At 37.2% G+C, this 26,831-nt stretch overlaps 1 protein-coding gene across 3 annotated transcripts; it reads left to right on the top strand.

Annotated features, from left to right (window-relative positions):
- HACD4 (3-hydroxyacyl-CoA dehydratase 4) lies at nt 1–25,972 on the top strand. Of its 3 annotated transcripts, none has more exons than XM_027964572.2 (7): nt 1–71; nt 4,234–4,337; nt 6,556–6,683; nt 16,370–16,482; nt 21,385–21,491; nt 24,064–24,189; nt 25,348–25,972. In XM_027964572.2, the coding sequence occupies exons 1-7, from the start codon at nt 34–36 to the stop codon at nt 25,425–25,427; spliced, it is 696 nt and encodes a 231-aa protein (XP_027820373.1). In that variant the 5' UTR covers nt 1–33; the 3' UTR covers nt 25,428–25,972. The 3 variants fall into 3 exon arrangements, with proteins under 3 accessions (XP_027820373.1, XP_060265508.1, XP_060265507.1); XM_060409525.1 differs by adding an exon at nt 2,404–2,466 and having other exon boundaries at nt 24,064–25,972; XM_060409524.1 differs by having other exon boundaries at nt 24,064–25,972.
- The last annotated feature ends 859 nt before the right edge of the window (nt 25,973–26,831 follow it).

Below are 26,831 nucleotides of genomic sequence, written 5' to 3'. Positions count from 1 at the left end.
AGACGACGCTGGAAGACTTGGTGGCGGCGGCCCATGGGACCCGTGGCGCTGCCCGCCTGGCTGCAGCCCAGGTAGGGCGCTCGGCCCGGAGGGTGGGGAGGGGGTCGGGAGGAGGGGCCGCCAGGGGGAAGGGTGCGGGTGGGAGGGTGTGGGTGGTGCCCACATAGTTCCGCGGGGCGAGCACCCGCCAGCGCCGGGGCAGCCTTACGCCTCACGTTCCCTGGGGCTCTGGACAGATATTAGCTAATACAATGTTCTCGGCAACCCTAGGAATAACTGTTACTTTCCCCATGTTTCAGCAGAGAAAGGTCAGGCTGCGTGGCCGCCCTTCCTTTTGTACGCTCTCTGCGGTCTTTCTTCTCTTCCCGTTCCTCCGACCTGGAGCCCTTCCCTTTCCTTTTCTCTACCTGCTGCAGAAGCACCAAGCACACGTGTAGATTTCAGGGGCCCCGGTTTTCCAGAAAAACTGATTCAGTGTTATGAGGGTAGAGCCTGAGATGTCTGTGTTTATCCCACAAGCCAAGTGACTGCTGTAGGTTTCAGGGAGGCATTCCTTTCCCCTACTTTTTTAGTAGTGCCGTAGTCATCTGTAGGGGTACCCGAGTGCACTCATCAAGCTACATTTTATCTGCTTCTCAATTTATTTCCTTTATTTCTCAGAGGTTTCATATCTCCAGCTAGGAAAAAAATCTTGTCTACCCCGATCTGGCTACTTCCACCACTTTTTAGAACCAGAGACAACACTTCAAACAGTGCTTCCTCTGACCCCCTCAAACGTGTATCTGTTCATCTTTTCTTAGTCATATCCCCATCAACCAATTTTCAAACTCAGCTTCACTTCCCTTTTCTGGCCCTTAAACTGCTTTCTATGTGTGCCTGGTGAAGGAAACTATCTACTCTTGCAAACTATAATAGGCAGTGGTAAGATACTGACCCCAATCACAAAAATGCATTCAGAAATCAGTTCAGTTCAGCTCAGTCGCTTGGTCGTATTCAACTCTTTATGACCCCATGGACTACAGCATGCCAGGCCTCCCTGTCTATCCCCAACTCCCAGGGTTTACTCAAACTCATGTGCATTGAGTTGGTGATGTCATCCAACCATCTGATCCTCTGTCGACCATTTCTCCTCCTGCCTTCAGTCTTTCCCAGCATCAGGGTCTTTTCAAATGAGTTAGTTCTTTGCATCAGGTGGCCAAAGTATTGAAGTTTTATCTTCAGTATATTCAGGAACTGATTTCGTTTAGGATGGACTGGTTGGATCTCCTTGATGACCAAAGTACTCTCAAGAGTCTTCTCCAACACCACAATTCAAAAGCATCAGTTCTGCTCTCAGCTTTCTTTATAGTCCAACTCTCACATCCATACATGACTGCTGGAAAAACCATAGCTTTGACTACACAGACCTTTGTTGGCAAAGTAATGTCTCTGCTTTTTAATATGCTGTCTAGCATATTTAAAGTTGGTTATAACTTTTCTTCCAAGGAACAAGCATCTTTTAATTTCCTGGCTGCAGTCACCATCTGCAGTGATTTTGGAGGCCCCCAAAATAAAGTCACTGTTTCTATGGTTTCCCCATCTGTTCACTGCAAAGTAATGGGACCGGGTGCCATGATCTGAGTTTTCTGAGTGTTGAGTTTTAAGCCAACATTTTCACTCTCCTCTTTCACTTTTATCAAGAGACTCTTTAGTTCTTTGCTTTCTACCACAAGGGTGGTGTCATCTGCATATCTGAGGTTATTGATGTGTCTCCTGGCAGTCTTGATTCCACCTTGTGTTTCATCTAGTCCAGTGTTTCTCATGATGTACTCTATATATAAGTTAAATAAGCAGGGTGACATATACAGCCTTGACATAATCCTTTCCCTATTTGAAACCAGTCTGTTGTTCCATGTCCAGTTCTAATTGTTGCTTCTTGACCTCCATAGAGATTTCTCAGGAGGCAGGTCTGGTGGTCTGCTATACCTAGCTCTTGAAGAATTTTCCACAGTTTATTGTGATCCACACAGTCAAAGGCTTTAGCATAGTCAATAAAGCAGAAGTAGATGCTTTTCTGGAACTCTTGCTTTTTCGATGATCCCACGAGCAATTTGATCTCTGGTTCCTCTGCTTTTTCTAAGTCCAGCTTGAACATCTGGAAGTTCACAGTTCACATACTGTTGAAGCCTGGCTTGGAGAATTTTGAGCATTACTTTACTGGCATGTGAGATGAGTGCAATTGTGTGGTAGCTGAGCATTCTTTGGCATTGCCTTTCTTTGGGATTGGAATGAAAGCTGACCTTTTCCAGTCCTGTGGCCACTGCTGAGTTTTCCAAATTTGCTGGCATATTGAGTGCAACCCTTTCACAGCATCATCTTTTAGAATTTGAAATAGCTCAACTGAAATTCCATCACCTCCACTAGGTTTGTTCATAGTGATGGTTCCTAAGGCCCACTTACTTCGAATTCCAGGACGTCTGGCTCTCGGTGAGTGATCACACCATCATGATTATCTGGGTTGTGAAGATCTTTTTTGCATAGTTCTTTTGTGTATTCTTGCCACCTCTTCTAATATCGTTTGCTTCTGTTAGGTCCATACCATTTCTATCCTTTATTGTGTCTATCTTTACATGAAAAATTCCCGTGGTATCTCTAATTTTCTTGAAGAGATCTCTAATCTTTCCCATTCTGTTGTTTTCCTCTATTTCTTTGCGTTGATCACTGAGAAAAGCTTTCTTATCTCTCCTTGCTATTCTTTGGAACTCTGCATTCAAATACGTATATCTTTCCTTTTCTCCTTTTCTTTTCACTTCTCTTCTTTTCATAGCTATTTGTAAGGCCTCCTCAGACAGCCATTTTACTTTTTTGCATTTCTTTTTCTTGGTGATGGTCTTGATCCCTGCCTCCTGTACAATGTCACGAACCACCATCCATAGTTCTTCAGGCACTCTGTCTATCAGATCTAATCCCTTGCATCTATTTCTCAGTTCCACTGTATAATCATTAGGGATTTGATTTAGGTCATACCTGAATGGTCTAGTGGTTTTCCTACTTTCTTCAATTTAAGTCTGAATTTGGCGATATGGAATTCATGATCTGAGCCACAATCAGCTCCTGGTCTTGTTTGGCTGACTGTATAGAGTTTCTCCATCTTTGGCTGCAAAGAATGTAATCAAGCTGATTTTGATATTGACCATCTGGTGATGTCCATGTGTACTCTTCTTTTGTGTTTTTGGAAGAGTGTGTTTGCTATGACCAGTGAGTTCTCTCGGCAAAACTGTATTGGTCTTTGCCCTGCTTCATTCTGTACTCCAAGGCCAAATTTGCCTGTTACTCTAGGTGGTATTTCTTAACTTCATACTTTTACATTCCAGTCCCCTATAATGAAAAGGGCATCTTTTTTGGGTGTTAGTTCTGCAAGGTCTTGTAGGTCTTCATAGAACTGTTCAACTTCAGCTTCTTCAGCATTACTGGTTGAGGCATAGACTTGGATTACTGTGATATTGAATGGTTTGCCTTGGAAACCAACAGAGATTATTCTGTTTTTTTTTGAGATTGCATCCAAGTACTGCATTTCAGAATCTTTTGTTGACTAGGATGGCTACTCCATTTCTTCTAAGCGATTCTTGCCCACAGTAGTAGATATAATGGTCATCTGAGTTAAATTCACCCATTCCAGTCCATTTTATGTTCACTGATTCCTAAAATGTTGATGTTCACTCTTGCCATCTCCTGTTTGACCACTTCCAATTTGCCTTGATTCATGGACCTAACATTCCAATGATTGAATTACCCTGCCTGGGAATGCCACCATTGCTACTCCCTTCTTGTAACTATAAACTAGTTATCCTTCAAGTTACGCACTTAGCAGGAACACATTGACCACATGGACCTCTCTCCATCCATATTTTATTTTCGAAAATACTCAAAGCTAACTTTGCAATGCTTGCTTTTATCCCTTGGGGAGCAGCAAAGTTAGAGGTTTATCACAGCTGAAAGTGAATGTTGAAATAGAACCATATCTGGCGCTAAACAAACCCAGGATGGTCCCTGTAACAGATAGTGTGTGCTTTTGAAATCTCATGGGGGTTAGAAGAGTATCCAAGTTAAAAACTCGGATATGGATTAATTGTCTCTTGCTCGCTCAGATTGGCCAGTAAATTAGTTAAAAAACATGTGTATAATGCTGAAAAGGTGATTATAAAGGAAGTGTTTAATGTGTTTAAAGGAAGTATTTTCTTGTATTTTTTGTAGGTATAGGAAGAATGCCTATCTTTTCATGTACTACTTAATCCAGTTCTGCGGCCACTCCTGGATATTTACAAATATGACAGTCAGATTCTTTTCATTTGGAAAAGGTAAAAGCCCAAAACAGTTTTGAATTTTTAACGTTTAATCCTCATTTTCACCTAGTCCTAGTTATAATTTAACTTCTGTGAACTTCACCTAATATCCTTCACTTCTCTGAAATTTAGTGACCATATTTTTCAGTAAGCATGCTTCATTCTTAATGCAAAAACCAAAACCTGTTTGGAGGAGGCGGTAAGTAAAATGAGGGAAAGGGAAGTGAGTTCTCTTTGAGTAGGCACTGGCTCTGAAAACATAGACATGCCATTGGGGTGTACCATTTCCCTCTTCCTTTTTTGGTTCTGCACCAAACCTTAGCAGATCTGGTGTGTGTTGAAGAAATCTGTAAATTCCTGTGTAACTTTTTCTTTTTCCACGTAGAAATTAGAAATTAACCAGTTCTTGTTTCTTATTCCCCAGGTTTAAGGTAACTGGAAACTACTAACAAATGAAAGACAAACTCTATATTCCCCAATCGTCTATTTAATCCTTTTAAAAGGCAATGTGTCCATAGGAAAATGACACATTTTGTAGATGACTCATCACATATAGAGGAGTTAGCGTTAAAGGTTTAAGTCATAAGCTTTCTCCAGTTTCCTGAAAGTAGGGATTTTTAAATGCATTGAAATTTTCAAAAAAATGAATCATTAAATGACTGTCAAAATGAAATTCTTTTCATTTTCCATCCCAACATGGATAAGGGTCATCACAGTTTCCAACTGTTGCATGACTTGACAATTTGAGCAATTGCTGGTTGCAGCTAAAAACAAACATGTAGTGTGTATCTGGGATAAGTCATGCTCTGCTCATCAATTCAGCCTTTGATATCGTGAGAAAATTAATCTTTTTCTGTGATACCATAAACTATTTGATGTTGCTTTTTTTTTTTTTACTGCAGATTTGCGGATAAATTCTTGCCTTTGTTAAGAACCTCCAAAGATATAACTTGAGGGCTGTATTTCAACTTTTGAGTGTCGGGAGTCCTCAAGCAGAGGACAGCACAGGTGTTTGGAAAACTTCCTTTTGTTTTTAGGAAAAAAGCATCGCTTCTAGACCTTGGAAGTTAGCTGTGGCTTCGAGGGCCTGTTATAGGTCATTCACAACATTAGTAACAAGACATGAATTTATTCTTATGCTGCCTGGCTTTTCCAGTGGGGGGAAGTGCCTTAGGCAGCAGTATACTTATTTCTTAATTGTGATCTTGCCATCCATAATTAGAGAAGTTGCATTTTATTAAAGAAACACAACCCATTTCTACAGAAGGCAGCTTGAAAAGAACTATGTGGGAGGTCAGTACAATTTCCAAATCAGTGTATAAATTAAGTAGCTCAGTAGCACTCAAGCACCTGGAGTAGGCACCAGCTGCCTTCTCCCTTCAGGGAGCCGTGTGACTGATCATGCTTTTATGGCAAGTAGGACTGTATATGCCTCAGGAATCATCCATAAAGTGGGAATGATAATAATGTCTACCTCATAGAGCTGCTGAGAAGAGAAACCCTTCGATAAATTACTATCATGTGAATGATCACTAGGGAGTGAAGACGATAAAGATTTCCCTAGACGTTTCTTAATATGGCAGGATTTCATTTAAAAACCAGCACATTTATTCTATTTAGAGAGACATTTGTTTCTGTCCATTTCAGCTCTGTCAAATGTAGTGTTTGTTTGGAGCCCTCTGCAATGGGCCCAACTCACCAAAATCCAGAAAGCACTAACCATGTACGTGCAGGACATAAATGCTATATAGATGGAAGCTGTTATTTGATATCATGGCATCATTAATGCCATTTCATAAAGCTTCTCTGAAATCGTATTTTCTCATCTCTGTCATTTTCTTGTCCATAGACAAGGAATGGGCACAGCAGTTTCTCTAATAAACTCGCTTTCAGCCTGTTTTCACTGATGTAGTCTAGAGTCTAACTGTTTACTTTTATGCTGAAATTCCTTTAGAATCATATAAATGGGGAATAAATGCTTTAGCTTTGGTCATAGAGCCTTCTTTTTCAAGTTTCAAATTCGTTCTGAAAGAGGAGCAATTAAACTGTATAATGATGTGAAGTGCTTTCTTCGGTTACATGGTATTTGTAATTTAGAAATCTAGGAAATTTCTCACATGTACAAAGGAAAATGAAGTAAGGAATCTCAGTTGTATTTCAAACTGCTTCCTAGATTTGGGTTGTGATCTAGATTTTACTTACTATGTCTGTATTTTTAATTCACTGGACACAGATTCAATGGTTGACACTTTCTATGCAATTGGACTTGTGATGCAACTTTGCCAGTCTGTTTCCCTTTTGGAGTTGCTGCACATATATGTTGGCATTGAATCAAACCATCTTCTTCCTAGGTTTTTGCAGGTAGGTCTTAATCACATTGTTTATATTATAGAATCTGTTGCATACGTAACTTTGTTCTGTTTACAACCTCTCAACTTTACGGCAGTGAAAAAGCCAACCTTTGCTAATGTGCAACCCAAGTCACTAACATGGAGAATTCCATGAAAAAGTGACCTCATCCTAAAATACTGCATTGTCAGAATTGCCAGTTGGAAGCATTCAGAGAAATGATGCTTGCTGCTTTGTGCAGCACTATAGTGATCCTCTACTGGGACGAGATTTCATATCCACTGCCCAGTCTCACTATGCCACGGCCTTGGGCAGTGTAGTACAGAGGAAAGGCATAGGATGGGAGCCATTCAGACTTGGGGTTTGGTGCCTGGCTCCTCTACCTACACTGGGATACATTAACCACCATCATCCAGCTCTTTAGGGAAAAGGACGCCACCTACATTACCTGGAAAAGAATAAATTTGCAAAAAAAAAAAAAAAAAAAATGTACCCTTCATCTAAGTCCAGAGATTAGAATACTCCCCAGCCATTTCTTGTTCATTCTGCCCCTAGTACTGAACACAGTTACAAAGGAGTGGTCTTTTGTGTTTATTTAGTATAGCATCTACTTGTACGGGCTTCCCTTGTGGCTTAGCTGGTAAAGAATCCTCCTGCAATGCAGGAGACCTGGGTTTGATCCCTGGGTTGGGAAGATCCCCTGGAGAAGGGAAGGGGTTTCTCCAGTATTCTGGCCTGGAGAATTCCATGGACTGTATAGTCCATGGGGTCGCAAATATTTGGATACCACTGAGTGACTTTCACCACTTGTACAGACCTGGGAATGCTGTAGACTTGGCTTCAAATTGGAAAAGACTCTTGAGAGTCCCTTGGACTGCAAGGAGGTCCAACCAGTCCATCCTAAAGGAGATCAGTCCTAAGTGTTCATTGGAAGGACTGATGTTGAAGCTGAAACTCTAATACTTTGGCCACCTGATGAGAAGAGCTGACTCATTTGAAAAGACCCTGATGCTGGGAAAGATTGAGGGCAGGAGGAGAAGGGGATGATAGAGGATGAGATGGTTGGATGGCATCACTGTCTCAATGGACATGGGTTTGGGTAGACTCCGGGAGTTGGTGATGGACAGGGAAGCCTGGCGTGCTGCAGTTCATGGGGCCACAAAGAGTCAGATATGACTGAGCGACTAAACTGAACTGGCTTCAAATTCCAGTTCTATCTCTTAGTTATATGAGTTTAAACAAGTAATGTAATTGTTCTGAGCTTCATTTTCTCATGTGATATGCAAATAGCCTGTATATTCTGGAGTAACTGAGAAAGTGGGTAGGATAAGTTCCTAGCACTTAGTTAAGAATACAATACCTGGTAGCTGTTGCTGTTATTTTAGGTATCATTTGTTCCTCTGCCATGTCTTGAGCCCTAGATGACCGTGTTCCTTTTAAAGGCAGGTTGAAGGAAGATGGGAAATTCACGGGTAGAGATTTAGTATAGGAAATCATTGCTGAATTAAGACAAGAAAAATTAAAAAGTGATATTTTCCATAAGGAGAGATAAGGGTGGCTATATGAACATACATTTAAAATTTACAGAAAAAAGTATTTTCATTAGTATAATTTTAACTATTTGTAAAATAAATGTTAAAAAATGTATAACTAAATGTGACAAATTTGCATTGTAAAAATAATTAAAATATTAGAATCTGATTGTATTGCCAGCACCTAGCAAAGTGCTTAGAACATAAACACCTTAAATTTTGTTGAATGAAATAGTGGCATAGATCTTTATATTAAAATTTGCTGAAATATCATGAAAGTTTAAAAGATGGAAATCAGAGTATAATCCTGAGGAGCCTATCGAGAACTCTGCATTACAAGTTGATAGGAGATTTTAAATTTTGCTTATTCATTAGACGTGGAGAAATAGTATTAGGATGAAGTTACTTTAGTGTTGAAATATCAAATGTAAAGTAAAAATTGGGGCAATATCTAGAGTACAAACTAAGAATAGTTAGTTAGCTAGCTAAGACCTACATGGAATTGCCTTAAATGTATGTCCTTACAATACGAAAGGGGGTACATACACATCTGTCCCAGAAAAGTGAAAGTGAAGTCGCTCAGTCGTGTCCGACTCTTAGCGACTCCATGGACTGTAGCCTACCAGGCTCCTCCCTCCATGGGATTCTCCAGGCAAGAGTACTGGAGTGGGTTGCCATTTCCTTCTCCAGGGGATCTTCCTGACCCAGGGATTGAACCCAGGTCTCCTTCATTGCAGACAGCTTCTTTACTGTCTGAGCCACCAGGGAAGAGGCATGTTATTTAGGAACAAGATTTATTGATATGTATTATCTGTAAACAACTTAAGATGCATATAGCATTGCTTAACATTAAATGTACAGGCTTCCTGGGTGGCTCAGTGGTAAATAATCTGCCTGCCAAAGCAGGAGACATGGGTTCAATCCCTGGGTCAGGAAGATCCCCTGAAGAAGGAAATGGCAAACCACTCCAATATCCTTGCTGAGAAATCCAGTGGACAGAGGAGCCTGGTGGGCTACAGTCCATGGAGTCACAAAAGATTTGGACACATTTTAGCAACTAAATGCTAATTTTAGAAAACAGAATTAACCCAGGTTAAATGAAAGCTGTATTCTAGCATATGGAATTATTTTTCTTGGAGTATGATCAAATTCATCTGAATCTAAGTCATATTTTCTTTTGGCATACCTTTTTAGACTTTGTACTTTTTTAAGGCTAAATTGGATAATAGTAATTTTATGGTAAAACAGTTTCAAAGTTAAGAGCAGTGTTATTTTAGTTATTTCCAAAGTAGGAAATGCAAATGAGAAACTGGACAGGTAAATTTGTAAGAAAGAAAAGCATCTTAAATATGTCTCAAAGATCTACACAGTATTTCTGCTTTCCAAAAGTATGTAGGCTTGTCCAAAAATAGAAATTGTTATTAGAAATCCGATTTCTTGCAGTTCTAGAAATTCCAGGATATTTAAGCATGATTTTAATCCCTATTAATTGCAACTCTATTAATTTATAGAAGTATGATCACTTGTAATTGGACTGTATCCTGGTTTGGTAATTAAAAAATAATGGCAAGTATACATTGGCACTTTTATTTGAATGTGAGGAGGCAAAGTCTCCTGTTGATGGGGCTCAACTGGTTTTTAAGTCTTTGTTGTTGGGAGGAATCAGGGAATCATCATAGTAGGGAAGACAGTTCTTCTCATCCTGGGCCAATTATTATTAAATTTTTGCTATGATATTTGTCTTCCTCTTTATCTCTTTGAGATTTTATCTGTCCTCTGTTTCTTTTATTCATTTACTATCTTTTCTGAATAGTTTTTCTGAATAGGTTTTCAGAATAGACATGATGTTCAAAAAAGCTTCAAAAACCCACGTGGTCAGGTCCAAAGTTTCATTTTAACCCCCTTCCTTAGAATTCTGTAGACAACTAGAAGAATTCCCACATTATAAGATGACTCTGAGGCCCCTTCTTTAAAATAACCAAACAAAACTCTAAAGCTGTGTAATCGTTCTTGGTTTTCCTGTTTCCCCATCTTTAAATGAAGAAACCGTAGTTAAGAATGTAGCTAAGCTACTCACACAATACTCATAGCTGATTGCATACGGTATTTTGAAAAAATGCACAATATCTAGCTACTTTGAAGTAGATTGAAGAGAATTCTGCTCATGTGTGTTATTATTTTGACATTACCTTTGTGACACTGGTAAGTCACAATAGAGTTGTCTTTTTTGTAAACTGCTTTGCCAAAATATGAAGATGAGTAATTCCCCAAAGCAGTAGGAACAATTAGCTAGTTGAGCAATTAGAATCACAGGTATAATATCAATTGATGGTGGTGTTTATATATACATATGTATATGTGTATACATTTTTGTAGCTCACAAAAATATGTTTGTTTTCTTCTGTACATTTTTAAATGTTTTATACTCATCTTTGTTTGACAGGGAAAAGCCATTGTGATTTTCTAATATTACAGTTGCTAAAGGAGAAAGGGCTTCCCTGGTGGCTCAGAGAGTAAAGAATCTGCCAGCAATGCAGGAGACCTGGGTTTGATCCCTGGGTTGGGAAGATCCCCTGGAGAAGGAAATAGTAACCCACTCCAGTATTCTTGCCTGGAAAATCCCATGGACAGAGAGCCTGGTAGGCTACAGTCCATGGGGTCGCAAAGGGTCAGCCACAACTGAGCGAGTAACGCACTAACACTAACCAAAGGAGAAAGAGAGGGTAAGACCTGTTGACAATAACACTATGATAGTTTAACAGAGATGTATATTTTATATATTTTTAAAAAATACAGTTTAGGGGAAAAGAGCAAAACTGCAACAAATAGTTGTTTATATACATCCATTTTTGTAAACACTTACATGGCAATGAAAATTATATCAGGGAAAAAATTTTTGATATTTTAAAATTGTAAAACGGGAAAGTAAAAAGGTCCAAAAGTAGCATATAAGTATAGTTAAAAGTGATAATTGAAAACTAGGCCTCTCTTCTGTCCAATCCCTTGCTCTCAAATGAGTGTGCCTATTTCATTAGCTTGATTTTTTTAAAAAGTTGAATTGGAAATTAGTATTTTAGTAGATTAAATCAAAACGACTTGGCTTTTATGGAGCGGAAATGCCATCAACCTTGAAATATTGATTTTGAAGGATTCTGTTCTGACTTTGCTTGTGTAGAAGCCTGAGAAAGAGGTCTTTATTGATATATAATAGCTTTAGGATGTTTCAACTCAAGGAGAGGGGAAAATAATCCACAAAATTAACCTTTGTGTATTGACATTAAGCTGATGTGCCTTTAGGAAACCTTCAGAGTTATCCATTTTACTCCTTTAGCTTTTGAGAGAGGCTTGAAATGCAAAGACTGTACATAACTGAATTAAAATGGCTAAATTCTGTCCCCTGACCTTTGCATCACAATAAACACTGCTGCACATGTATTCATTTGACACAGTTTTTAAATCTATAAATCAAAATCCTGGGAATTATTACCCCCACATTATTGTGATACAGAAATTCCACTTTGTGTTACAGAAATTCCATTTGTGAGCTCAGATTGCAAGAACAATCCTTTTTTTTTTTTTTTTTTTTCCAATAGCACATCCTCAGGACAAACAGGAGTCTGTTGTCAGAAATCACTCCAAAGATTTCACAGTCGCAGATTTTGTAAGAAAAAATGTAAAGTCTGTCCCCAAGGAGAGTGTCTTAAAACAAACCCTTTTAGAAACACAGCAAAGTTTCACCCTAATCTCTTTTAATCCATGAAGCAGGTGCTTCTTTGCATTGGTAGATTAAATAATCTTTTTTCCCCCTATGAAATCATATAATTTTCTCTCCAGTTTTGAGTTGGGAACAGGCTTATATTGTTAGAGATAAAAACTGTACTGAGGATTGTGTCATGCTATGAGATTCTCAAAACTTTGCTTCCTGAAAATGAATTATATACACAGTTCACTCTGTAGGTAGGATTTTTTTTTTTCTTTTTTCTTTTTGGTACCTTTTGTATTTCATCAGTGAAGTTCTTCAGTGTGATAGTTATAAAGCTATTGTTGTTCAGTTGCTAAGTCATGTCTGACTCCTTGCGACCCTGTGAACTGCAACACACCGGGCTTCCCTGTCCTTCACTGTCTCCTGGAGTTTGCTCTAACTCATGTCCATCAAATCAGTGATGCCGTCCAACCTCCTCATTCTCTTTCTCCCCTTTTCCTTTTGCCTTCAATCTTTCCCATCATCAGAGTGTTTTAGTCATAGTATAATTTTAAGGATGCTGAGATTAGCTTTATTTATTTATTGATAGTCTTGACTGTCTACAAGAAAAATATATTTTCTTACAAACTATATTTCTTATAAACTAATTACTACTTTAAATTATACTTATTTTTATCTCCAGTATAATGACTTAACACAAAAGTTAAATGACTTACCCAAGTTCACATAAATTGTAAATGGTGGAGCAAAAATTTGGATTTGGGTTAGTTTTCCTGAATACTCAACTATTATGCTACACTTGTTTACAGTGTCTATCTCACAAACTAGGACATAAGTACCTATGTCCTTATAGGCTGGGACATAGCCTACTTCTTAGGCTGGGATTTGATCTTGTTCATCTTGCCATGTTCACTGGGATTCAGAAGAGTGCACTCAATAAATATATATTGTTTGATGAATAAATAAACATATACAAATAGTATTTAAATACTTTTGTCTTACAGAAAATAATTGGTGACTTTTCAAATTTAAGGGTATGTGTCTGAAGTTCTCAACAGAAGTTCATAGGATTAAAGTAGTTTGGGTTATCCTTTTAGTAATGTAATAGTCTTTGAAGCTACTACTTAAAGACTTATTAAACAACTACTTGATTTTTAAGACTGTAGAAATTCTCTCTATAGTTGAAGTATGATTTTTACCCCTTCAATAGTTTCTAACTAATTTGCTAGCTGCCATTAAAAAACTAACACTTTAATTTTATCAAATTAAGTTCTTTAACAAAGAACACTTTAATTTTAGTCATTGCTTAATCTGGAGTTCAGAATTCCCAAACAGAACATAAAACTGCAAAGTAGTTTTATAGTTTTTGAGTTAATTTTTATATATTTTGAGTTGGCCACATTACCACCATGTTTAATGTGGCCCAAGTTAGTGTTTTCACTGTGCTTTTAGTCTGCCTGTTTGAGTTGCACAAAACATTACAAGACCCTTTATTAGTAATTGTCATGTTCTCATAGGATTTTGTCTAAAATGACAAAGTGCTAAGTTGTCCCAAGGATAAAGCTCTAAATAACTAGTCAACAATTATATGTAAAGAAAGTAATAAATTTTAAAAATCTATTCTTGAAAATTGTTTTGGTGTTGATTCAGAAAATCAAGGAGATATTTTTAAGTTTTAACTTTTCAGGAGAGGCTTTTTTTTTTTTTTAGAATAGACTGTGACCTAGACTTTATATCTGCTTCCCTGGTGGCTCAGATGGTAAAGCGTCTGCCCACAATGTAGGAGACCTGGGTTCAATTCCTGGGTCGGGAAGATCCCCTGGAGAAGGAAATGGCAACCGGCTCCAGTACTTTTGCCTGGAAAATTCCATGGATTGAGGAGCCTAGTAGGCTACAGTCCATGGGATCGCAAAGAGTGGGACACAACTGAGCAACTTCACTGGTTCACTGATAGACATTATATGAGGGTATAGCCCATTAAAAAGCAAAGGTGAAAATGTCTTAGTGTCTCAGAACAAGGAATTTAGAATGACATGATTTTGATTCCACATCTATAGGCAAGTCATTTTCACTTTGTAAAATGACTACAAAGAACACTTTCTTTGTAAAAGGCACAAAATAGCAGTAGCACTTCCTGGGGTTGTTATGGAGATTAAATGAGATGGCATGTGTTTAGATACTGGCACAAAGTAATCAATAAATATTGTTTTTTTTTAAAAAATCAACTTAGGAATATTGCCAACTACATTCTCCCATTGTCTTGCCATTGAATGGTCAAGATAGAGTTAAATAACCATCAGATAATTTGTTAATTAGACAGACATCATAGAGGGGGTGATGGGTCTGCACATACCTCTATGTATGTGGTTGTGTTTTGGGGGCATGCTTATTGCCTCTTCTATGCAGTTGGGATTCCATCACCAACAGTCCCTTAAGTGATTATTTTCAACAGTGTTTCTTTGGGCAGCTCCAGCCCCTCTTAGGAGATTCTTTTCCCTCCCTACTCATCAATTGAGGGGCAGCCTGGCATCAGAGATTGCTTATAACTCTGGAAGCCAGGAGACTCAGGATATATGTTTCCAGGTCTGCCTCTAGGTTGGGCAAATCACTTGATTTCCTTATTTGTAAAAAGGTGGGGTTGGACATGTATCTAGTAGAGCCCCTAGAGATTTGTCTTATCTGAAATAGCTTATGTTCTTTATTATAGTAGTCAGCCATGTAATTAGAACTCTGTTTGTGTGCACACATCCATGTGTTTATCTCCTGAGATTTTGATCAAAAATTAGATAATTTTCCCAATTAGCAGACACTGATGAAATGTAAGATTAGGCAGTGCCTAAGTACTTGTTTGCTGCTAAGATCTTGTTATCTGAAGGTTGCTGTGTGTCACGGCAGCAAGCTCGGATCATTCAGTAATTAATCATTTCAGTTAAGTCTACTTCATTACATAAATATGGTTAAGTCAAGAAACTAGAGCATTGAAAGAAAGATGAACAAAGGAAAAACTGCCAGGTAGGTAGCTTCCATCGATTGACTAAGGTTTGAATCGTGTCTAATTTCCTTAGCTAAGAAGTAAGGGCCCTCTTGGCTCACCAATGTGGTTATAAACAGGCTGATACAGCTTCTACATGTGAATTTCTGATCCTCTGGCCTGATATTGGCAAATTTTGGATTTCTCTGCACTAGGTGATTTTCCAGGACTAACAGGCTGTGATTCGAAGTCACAGATTATCCAAGTCTTTTCTCCCTGATCCACTTTAAAAGTAAAGACAGCTACTGAAAGACACAAGTCAGCCCTCGTCTTTATCAGTAATATGCTCTCTCAATCTCAGGGATGTTTTCCTGTGACCACTGTGAGGAAAGTAAAATATTCTATTAAAAACCAACAAAAATGCAGAATATACAAAGTATATTAATACAGCATAAGAATACATATATTTAGATTGGAAAGAGGAATGTGTATTTCGAGGTCAGTAATTGGAGCTAAGCCATTAGTGTGTGCGTTCTCAGTGATTTACAAATGTTTACTGACTTGGAAAAAACATGAATTTGTTGAATTCTTTTCACTTTCCACTAGCTTATGAAGGTTAGGATTATACTATTTCCCTTCCCTTTCTCCCCTTCTCCCACCTCTTAACTCTCAACACCCCTGCACCACCCCTCCCTGCCAAAAGAAACTATGGTGGCTTCTTGTTTGGATGAAATGGCAATTTCTTGGCCTGACATTCAAAACTCATCACAAGCAGCATGTTTTCAATTTTATCTCCCATGGTTCTGTTTGTGCACTTCCTTTCTGGCCCTCAGGGATGTTTTGGCCCCCAGCACAGCTGTCTTTTCACACCTCTGCCTCTTTGCTCTGGCTGCTCCCCAGGATGCCCACTCTCCTATCCAGTCTACCTGACAAACCCTGTCCATTCCTCAAGATCCAGCTGAAATGTTGCCTGTCTCCATATGTCTCTCTGCATCCTTTTCCCGCACAGTTTATCTCCCCCACCTCTCCTCCCATACATGGCCCTTTAAATGACAGCATTACTCACACTGTGCTATAGCAAATGCCCACATTCTCCTACCGTTGCTACCCTGTGTAGCAAGGACGATGCTTTTCATTGTGTATGTTGTCTTAGCATCTGATATGTAGTGGACACCCAATGAAAGCTTGTCAAAGTGAGTAAAACCATGTGTTCATGTGTCACAAGAAGGGACATGCTGTGATTCGGATGAAATATCTGTTATCTTTTTATCCGTTACGTTCAATTTGGAGGATACAGAAAAAAAGAAATCAGAAAGGAGGAAATGAAATTGACCCATAACCTTACTCCCCCAGAGATCGTATTAATTGTATAGTATACATATTTAGAGTTAAAGCATATTTTTTAAAAGGAACTTTGGTTCTTAACATTAGAAAATTACCTACATGCTAAACAGATGATCCTAATTCTTGACTTTGCTATTTCTTTTGTTAGCTCACAGAAAGAGTAATTGTCCTCTTCATGGTGATCACCAGTCAAGAAGAAGTCCAAGAGAAATACGTGGTGTGTGTTTTATTCATCTTTTGGAATCTGTTGGATATGGTTAGGTAAGGAGGCAAAATAACCTGTTAAAGCCAGATTACTTTCTACAGTGAAACCAGTATTAGTTGCTTGTGTTTGATTGCTCAGAGATAAATATATAACCTCTTTTCATATTATTTTATCTTGATATGGAAATGTATTTCTTGTGTTCTCCATAATGGGCATATCAAAGATAGTGAAAACCTACCATGGTATTACAAGAGCGAATCAGTGCATTCAGGCATAATACCAAATGGGAATAAACCTCACAGCTGTTTGCTAATGAAAGGCATTCTCTGCAATTGCTCTGGTACATGTTACTTTAGTAAATAAAGCCAGACTTTTCTATCATAGACACAATTTACAAAGTTGGTTTCTTTGAATTCAAGAGTATTTTAAATATAGGGCTTTATTTCTTTGGGGTGAAAAACACACCTCCACAAACATATGTGTATACAACTCCAGCAGGTTCAAATAACTGAAGTTTGTTCATGAACTCACTGGGAATCCTTGGACCTCAGGTTTGGAATCCTTGCCCTAGTTGGTGTTGTGTTGACTTCTAAATTCTAAAGCTTTGCAATGAGATGAGCCTAGTAGTATCGCTACCAGCAATGCTGTAAAATAGCCTCTTTGCACAGTGGCTCACTTTGGAGAGGTTCCTAACTGCTACTTCTTGAGAACTGTCCCTCTTGCTTGAAAGACCTGGATGTGAATGGGTAACAAAAGGCCGCAGCATTTTAGCAGAGGTTCTATAAATTCTTTATTGTCAAAATCTTGGCTGAGTTAAGATATTCTAAGCAGAATGAATTAAAATGAAATATTTTGTTGAATTAAAGTGACTATAATTCTTTGTTATATATAACTTAGTTATTTCTCACTTTTAACTGAAAGATTTGTGGACTTAGGGCAAACTTTAGGGACTTTTATAGCCTGTGACTTTCTGTTTATGAGACATGGAGCCTCATCTGGGACTGTGTCTTGCTTTCTTGTTTTTTTTTTTTAATGTACATCATTTTTAAAGTCTTTATTGAATTTGTTACAATATTGCTTCTGTTTTATGTTTTTGTCCTTTGGCCACAAGGCATGTGGGATCTTAGCTCTCTGACCAGTGAGCAAACCCTCACTCCTTGCACTGGAAGGCGAAGTCTTAACCACTGGTCTGCCAGGAAAGTCCCAGGGAACTGTGGCTTTCTGACGTTTTATTCTCTGGTATACCCACTTCTTTCAGTGTCAGTCCAGTCTCAGATAAGTTCAGTAGGCCCATTAGAGAACAAAGTAGTTTTGGCATTGAGAGTGGTATTGTGATGTGATGGAAAGACTTTGGGACATAGACGTAGAGGATCTCAAGATGAACCTCACCTCTGCTACTTAACTGCTTGGACAAATCGTATAATCTTAAAAATAACAGCAGTGGGATAATTCATGGACCTTAATATTTACCCTTTTAAAGTATAAAATTTGTTGATTTTAGTTTGTTCAAAGATATGTGTAACCATCACCAGTATCTAATTTGAGACCATTTTCATTGCCCCCCAGAGGAGCCCCAAATCCATCAGCAGTCATGCCCCTTTCCCTCTCCCTCCCAGCCTCTGGCAACCTCTAATATATTGTCTATATGGATTTGCCTGTTCTGGACATTTCATATAAATGGAGTCACATAATGTGCTTTTTGTGATTGGTGTCTTTCACTTAGCATAATGTTTTCAAGGTATAGCCATGTTGTAACAGGTATCAATATTTTATTTTTATGAACTGAATAATATTCTATTATACCAATATACCAATTTTTATTTATTCATTTGTCAGCTGATGGACTTTGGGCTGTTGCTGCTTTTTGGTCAGGAGGAATACTGCTATGATCATCCATGTACAAGCTTTTGTGTGCACATATGTTTTCATTTCTCTTAACCTAGGAGTGAAATTCCTAACTGCTTAACCATTTTGAAACTCTTTTTTCCTGTGTAAAGTGGGGTTAGAATTAACTTCCAAATTTACCTTAGAATGATGTTTTGAAAAGCAGTTTCTTCAACCTGATGAAAGTATCTGTAAAAACTCAACAGCTAACACGATGGTTAATGGTGAAAGACTGATCTTTCTTCCAAAGATCAGGAACAAGACAACAATGTTTACTCTTGTCTCTGCTATTCAACATTACACTGGAAGTTCTAGGTACAGCAGTTAGGCAAGAAAATGATATAAAAGTCATCCACATTAGAAAGAAAGGAGTAAAATTATCTCTATTGGCAGATGACATAATTTTATATAAAAAAAATCATAAGGAATTCACTAAAAGCACTAGAATAAGCTGGTTCAGCAAAGTTGTAGAATACAGAATTGATATACGTTTGACCCTTGAACAGGGTGAGGGTTGGAGTGCTGACTTTCTGCAGAGTTGAAAATCCATATATAACTTTTCATGTATAGAGTTCCTCTCTGTCTGCAGTTCTGTGTCTGCATTCAACTAACCAGAGAGTGTAGCATTGCAGTATTTACTATTGAAAAAAATCTTCATATAAGTGGACCCATATAGTTCAAATCTGTGTTTTTCAAAGGTCAGTTTTACAAAAATTAAATGTATTTTAATGTACCCATTTTCAAGGGCCTATCCTAAAATAAAATTAAAACAATTCCATGTACAATAGCATTTAAAAAGTACTTGGACATAAATTTAATAAAAGATGTGCACAACTAGGACACTAGAAACATTGTTTAGAGAAATGAAAGGAGATCTAAATAAATGGAAAGCTGTCCCATGTTTGTGAGTTGAAGACAATGTTTTTAAGATGGAACAGTTCTCAAGTTGATCTTCTGCATTGCAGCTTCAATGTAGAAGTTGAGAAGTTGATCCTAAAACACATATGGAAACCTCAAGAAACCAGAGTAGCTAAGAGAATCTCGAAAAAGAAGAACATAGAAGATTCACACTTCTCAATTTCAAAACTTACTACAAAGTAACAAAAGTTGCACACATCAAGAGTGTGATACAGACATAAGGATATAGCATGGAATAGAATTGATAGTTCTGAGATAAACTTTCAAATTTATGGTCAGTTGATTGTTGACAAGATGCCAAGATCATTCAGTGGAGAAAAATAGTGTTTTGGAATAATCTTTCAATCAAATAATGCTGGGCCAACTATATATCCACATGCAAAAGAAGGAATTTGGTTTGTTATTCCACACCATATATAAAAATTAACTCAAAATGGATTAAAAACCCAAACAGAAGAGCTAGAATTATAAAACTCTTAGAAGAAGACATAAGGGTAAATGTTTTTGATCTTGGATTTGACAATGGATTTTTAGGTTTAAAACCCAAACCACAAGCAACAGCAAAAAAGAGACACACTGGACTTCTACAGAAATGATTTCTAAACATATGAAAAGATTCTTACCTACTCTTGTAATAAGAGAAAAAAACGTCAAAGTAGTGAAATGCCATTTTTTTCCTTGTATTGGTAAAGAACAAAAAGTTTGATAACATGCCATATTTTGTGAGTGCTTACACTACTGATGTATATTATATATAGTGTATACACAGAGATAGGCATACGCAAAGAATTTTGAAAAGAGTATATAAGAGTATGTTCCCATTGGACATTGCCTCTGAGAAATGGAATGAGGATCCTGGAATGAATGAAAGATTTGCTTTATGCATTCATGTTTTCAAAATTTTGGATTTTGTTTTGCCATATGTATGCCCTCCTTCTCCAATAGTTCTAAGTGTAGTCCCTGGGCCAGTGGCATCAGCATCGCCTGGAGCTTGTCTGTAATACAAATTCTCAGGTCCCTTGAATTAGATGTTCTGGAGATACCTAGCAATTTGTGCTTTAGCAAGCCCTCTGAGTGATTCTGATATATGCTTAAGCTTGAGAAATGTAAAGATATTGACTACTTCATCTGTTATATCACAAAGGCAGGTTTAAAATCACCTCCTGTACTCAAAACATGCTCCTAAGGCCCATTATTTAGTTGTTTACACAGGATGGCCCATTTTTTTAAAAAAGTTTTAAATTATTTCCATAGATATTTATAGGTCTGTCTGTCTTAAGAAACTTAGCTGCTGTATAAAATGGGGTTGGCTTCCAAGTGAAACTGAAGTCACTATTTGAGGAAACTTGTAACTGTAATTTGCTAAGGGACAAGAGTTACATTTTTCTCTCTCTCTCTTTTTTTTTTTTTTTAGGTTTTATTTTTATTTTTTATTTTTTTAGTTTTTTATTTTTTAAATTTTAAAATCTTTAATTCTTACATGCATTCCCAAACATGAACCCCCTCCCACCTCCCTCCCCATAACATCTTTCTGGGTCATCCCCATGCACCAGCCCCAAGCATGCTGCATCCTGCGTCAGACATAGACTGGCGATTCAATTCACATGATAGTATACATGTTAGAATGTCATTCTCCCAAATCATCCCACCCTCTCTGAATGGATAAGAAAGCTGTGGTACATATACACAATGGAGTATTACTCAGCCGTTAAAAAGAATTCATTTGAATCAGTTCTGATGAGATGGATGAAACTGGAGCCGATTATACAGAGTGAAGTAAGCCAGAAAGAAAAACACCAATACAGTATACTAACACATATATATGGAATTTAGGAAGATGGCAATGACGACCCTGTATGCAAGACAGGGAAAGAGACACAGATGTGTATAACGGACATTTTTCTCTCTTTACCTCTATAATTATCTATGATCCATAATTATCTATGATCCACCCCGTGAGACAAGCCAGACTGACAGGGTTCCTCTCCCTCTGTTTTTCACCTCTTCACCTGCTTACATTATAGGAAATAACGTACGGAATTTGCATGCTCTCCAGTGTTATCTGTGTGTTCAGTTACAAAGTAAAGTGTTTTCTTCTCCTGTTATCTCCCAGACACCAGCAGCAAATGTCTATGAGCAAACTTGTCTCCTTTCAGGTACACTTACAGCATGTTGTCAGTCATTGGAATATCCTATGCTGTCTTGACATGGTTCAGTCAAACACTGTGGATGCCAATTTATCCTTTGTGTGTTCTCGCTGAAGGTAGGAAAAGAGTGACTTTTTGTATTGTTTACTGACAAAGCAATAATGGTTCACAACACTTTCTGATGATTAAATTACTATTTTTGCCACTGTTCAGCTGACTCAGTGTTATCTCTCCTGGCATACTTCCCTTGATGCAAAGAAGCAAAGCATTAAAAAGCAAAGTTAGAGGAGGAAGCAGTTCTGTACAGTAGACAAAATATGGGATGAGGAATGAGGACATCTGAGTGCAGGCCCTTACCTTTATTAACTCACTGAGTTTTGGGTAAATCATTTAACCTAAGTCTGTTTCCTCATCCAAAGAGGGTTTAACGTTTAGTGACTCAGTGATTATTTTTAATGCATAGAAATTCAGTTCCCCCTAGCAGGACTAGCCTCCTCACTTACCAGCTATTATGCAGCCTACTTTGTTAGAGACAATTAACTCCACATATAGATCAATCATCGGTTTCTCAGGGAAACATTTCTCAACTTCCTCATCTACACCAATTCCCCCTATGAATCTCTTTAGTAAAACCTTAGCAGTAATTAGACACTTGCGTGATTCTTTGATTAATATAGATTTCCCTGTCTAGGCTCTAAGCTTCACGGGAATACAGGGTTGTCTTTGTTTCTCCCTTCCTTTCTCTTATGAACCCAATGTACATGATCAATAAACAAAGAATTATTAAATACAGTGTGAAGTAAGCTGATTACTAAGCCTACATGTAAAACTTAAGCTTAAAATCAAGTGATTAAACACATCTATTTGCAAAGAGCTTGAAGATATTTGTGGAATATAAGCTTCCTTCTGTAATAGATTTAGCAGACAGGAAGGAAACTCTGAAACAGACATGATAAAAGTTTTTGAAAACCAAAGGCATAAAGAAATGAAGAGAGCACATGTTAAGGTAACTAAGGGAAAACATTCAGAAATATTTAAAATAAAATGATGGTGACATTGATAATAATTGTAAAGTATATATGATATACCCACATGTTTTCTATCTACCAATGACCAGAGAAAAAGAGCTTATATTCTAGTAAATCATATTAAGTATAATCTTAAAATATATTTTGTTTCAAAAGGAAGAATTATTGAGTTTTGAAATTAGGCTATGCCAAAAGAATCTAGAAAATCTTAAAAACTATAAAAAATGGATTGCACATTTATTTGAGAACAAAATCCCTCACTCATTGAAACATTTATTATTAAGTACATTCATTTGATAGATAATATGAAGAACACTGTAAAGAATATATAAAGGAATAAAGTAGAAATATGACTAATATTTTCCTAAGAATAAGGGATTGAATAAATATGTAGTAGACTTTTCTTTTTATTCTGTAATTGTAAGCCTTCTTCTTAGGAAAGCTATGTTTGTATATGGTTGCTGTAAAATGCATATTCTTTTATTCAAATTAGATTCATAAACTTATTCTTGCAATTAAAAAAAGCATATGCAGAAAAATTTTGAAAGCATATATAACAAAATGTCAGTAATGATTAATTCTGGGTGGTGGAATGTAGGTGACTGCAAGTTTGTACGTGTCTATATAGTTCCTTTTTTTTTTTTTGGTGTCAAGTGCAGACTTTATGCTGATGCCACTGTCTGGCTATAAAATCTGTAGGTACCTGAGTTTTCCTCCATCTTTTAAGAAAAGAAATTAAAAATAATAATTTTAGACTCACAATAAGTTTGCAAAAATAGTGCACTGTTCCCATGTACCTTCACCCAGCTTACCTCAATGATAAAATCTTACATAACTATAGTACATTGTCATTTTATTCCATGAAATGTTATTAAAGGTCTATATATGAGATATAATTCCATAGAATATTCAACTCTTTTTATTTGACAAGAGCCTCCTCCTTCAAAGTAATTGGAGGCCAGCATTTCTCACACTATTCCTCAGAATTTTTATCAAGTACTGCTTAGGATGGGGAGGAAGAAGGAGCTATTCCAAGACCAGTTAAACTGAGGAAATGGGTGAAACCAGTTTCTTATTGCAGAACTTGACAGAATCTCCATTCTACCAATGTGTGTTGTGAAACTCTAAGAGGAAAATATATGAAGCATTTTCCATGTTTTGTTCACTCATCTGTCACCACTACTTGTGACTAAGAGGACAGGTATTCTGAGATACCATTTTTGGTACAAACTACTATGTATAAAATAAATAAGCTAAAAGGATATGTTATACAGACAGGGAATATGGCTGATGTTTTATAATAACTATAAATGGAGTATAGCCATTTATACTCCACTATACAAAATTGTGAATCACTCAGTTGCACACTTGAAACTTATACATCAACTATACCTCAATAAACAGAGAAACACAGTAAACTCTTTCTGTGTAGGCACAATAAAATAAAACAAGGATAAAAATTCAGCAGATCACACTGCTGTAATGGCCTTGCCAATTTGATCTTCAGTGCATTTCCATACCAAATTATATTTTGGCAAAAGGATTCAAAACCAAATCAAAATCAAATTCAGAATATCCTTCAATTGTGCTAACATACATACATATCCTGTAGCAAGTTAAGAAGGGAAACCTTTATGATTCGTTTTTTTTCTTTAAACAGCATTTACCATCTATCAGTCGCTGCCTTATTTCGAATCATTTGGCACTTACTCCACAAAGATGCCCTTTGACTTATCCATCTGTTTCCCATATGTGCTGAAAATATATCTCATGATGCTCTTTGTAGGTAAGTGGCTTTTCTGTTTTGTTTTTGCATTCTTCCTGTGCTTTTTGGTTTGTGCTGCCATCTACCTTAGTATCAATAGAAAGGTCTGTAAACACGTGGGAGATGAAAGAAAAAACCTGGAATGATGAACTGGACCTTATTACCTGTTAGTAAAGCACTTAGAAGTTATTTCTAATGGTTTTTGTAGGACATTATGAGATCAAATATATCACTGTATGAACAAAAAGTTTTACTGGCAGAAAATGTAACTGCTTTGTGTATAAAATTTTTACCAACAGACACAAGCATCTATAAAGAAAATCAGGATGTCAAACTAAGTAAACTTGGCTATCTTTGGATTTCCCATTTGTATCTGTTTCTGTTTCCTGTTTGTTTGGCCATATGTGCTAGCATTTCCTAGCAGGCAAGTGGGAATAGGTGCTAACGACTCAAGAAAAATATATGGAGCAAAAAGTTAAGCTGAGAAAACCTGATCAATTAATTAATCTGTCCAGGAAATTGAGAAACAGCCTTCTGTTGTTAAATTTTAGTTTCATCAGCTCTAACCCTCATACATCCTTAAGATAAGTATTACCTCTAGAAGATACCTCTATCAGGTATGTAAGAACAACACATAAAAGAGAAGACAAATGTGAAACTTTGGGGGGAATGGAGAGAGCTAAAGAAAGGGGGAAAGTTCCTTCTTTGTAATATGCAGAAAAGGAAGATGGAGGAATTTACTTCCCCTTCTGCAGAAAATCTGGTCACTTTTTAAGTATTCTTCTTTGGGTCTCCTTTGCAAGTGTCTTCCTCCTGGACTCCAGGCAGTATGCTGTATTTCAAAACCATGGTTCTTTTCAAAGAAATGGTTGTTGCTGCTGCTTCAGTCGTGTCCAACTCTGTGCGAACCCATAGATGGCAGCCCACCAGGCCCCGCCATCCTTGGGATTCTCCAGTCAAGAACACTGGAGTGGGTTGCCGTTTCCTTCTCCAATGCATGAAAGGAAAAGTGAAAGTGAAGTCGCTCAGTCGGGTCTGACTCTTAGCGACCCCATGGACTGCAGCCCACCAGGCTCCTCCGTCGGTGGGATTTTCCAGGCAAGAGTACTGGAGTGGGGTGCCATCGCCTTCTCCAAAGAGATGGTTAATCTAATTTTGCCATTTTCTTCTCTACCTTAGGTATGTATTTCACCTACAATCATCTATACTCAGAAAGACGAGACATCCTCAGAGTGTTTCCCAATAAGAAGAAAATGTGAAGCATAGCACTGGGATGTGACATGAGAAAGAAGAGGCTTGTGGAGTCAGCTGCAGGAAACACAACAGGGGAGGCATTCTGGTGAACAGATATCTAGTATTTGACAAAAATCGCTAACATGGAATAATTGCACTCCTCCCTAGAACTCTTGACATACACAGCAGTCTGTTTTTCTCACATTGTTTTTAGCCCATATACTCTTTACAACCTGTTTCACCAAAGCTGTGAATTTTACACAAGTTAAGTTTGTATCGTGTGAAGCCTGACTATTTTCCTGTAAAGTTAATGAGAAGTAGGATTTTAACTGGAGTAGATTCAGTTAAACTAAGAAACCAAAGTTGTTAATTTAAATGACATCTATTTACATCTGTTTCTTTTCGCTTCTGAGTTCCCATGTAGCAGCTACTCTGTGGGAGGGGAGTGATGGGTAATATGCTCTGTGCTTTTCTAGAATAGCCCATTTTATAGACTGATATCACTGTGCCCATAGTTAACCCCCACCTTAAACATTAGACAAATTTTGAAAATAAAACATTTTTCCAAACACTGGAAGAGTATTTGTTAATATTACACAAGTTGATTGGACTTCGCTGTCTTAAAAGAGGACCCTGAGGAAAACAGATACATGTAGCCCATTGTTCACAGCCACACGGTTTACAGTAGCCAAGACAAAGAGGCAACCCAAGTGCCCATCAACAGATGACTTGTTTCACAAATCATGCCCCATATTCCTTTTTTGGAACATTTAATCAGGTCATATACATACCTTACATGGAGATAAAAGGTACACAAATATAATAAATCAATTTAAAGAAAACTGAGAACTAGTGATGCTTCAGATTATTTATTACTGAATTATTATTGCTAATTACTATAAGCCGTATATGTCATCACTTACAGGTTTTAAAAATGTTCCTTTCTTTGAAGATCTAAAATATATATGAATAATTTACTAATAGAATTTTTGTACCTTCAGTATATCATTTATTTTTCTTGAGAGAATTATAAAATCTTGTTATCCAATAACTATGTAAAAATAGTACTAAACATTGTGTTAACAATAAGAACCAAGTAATGGGAATGTCATTATAATAATGGGTAAACTTATTTCCACTAAATAAAATATTTAAAAAGAAACAATTGAGTACTGCTAAAGATAGTTGGTATATTTATATAGTTAATAATTTTTGGAATTTTAAAATAAGTTATTCTTGTAAGAAGCTACATTTTATTTTGCTCTTGTTTTTATTGGAAGTATAGTTGACTTAAAATATTATGTTAGTCAACTGTACAGTATAGTGAGTCAGTATTTTTGCATCATATGCCATTATTGGTTGTTTTAAGTTAATGGGTATAATTCCCTGCGCCACACAGTGTATCCTTGTTGCTTAACTGTTTCACTTAT

Source organism: Ovis aries, chromosome 2 (genome assembly GCF_016772045.2).
Source record: "Ovis aries strain OAR_USU_Benz2616 breed Rambouillet chromosome 2, ARS-UI_Ramb_v3.0, whole genome shotgun sequence".
NCBI classification, from domain to species: Eukaryota; Metazoa; Chordata; class Mammalia; order Artiodactyla; family Bovidae; genus Ovis; species Ovis aries.
The sequence above is the reverse complement of the archived record's forward strand: the minus strand, read 5'-3'. Positions and strand labels throughout refer to the sequence as shown.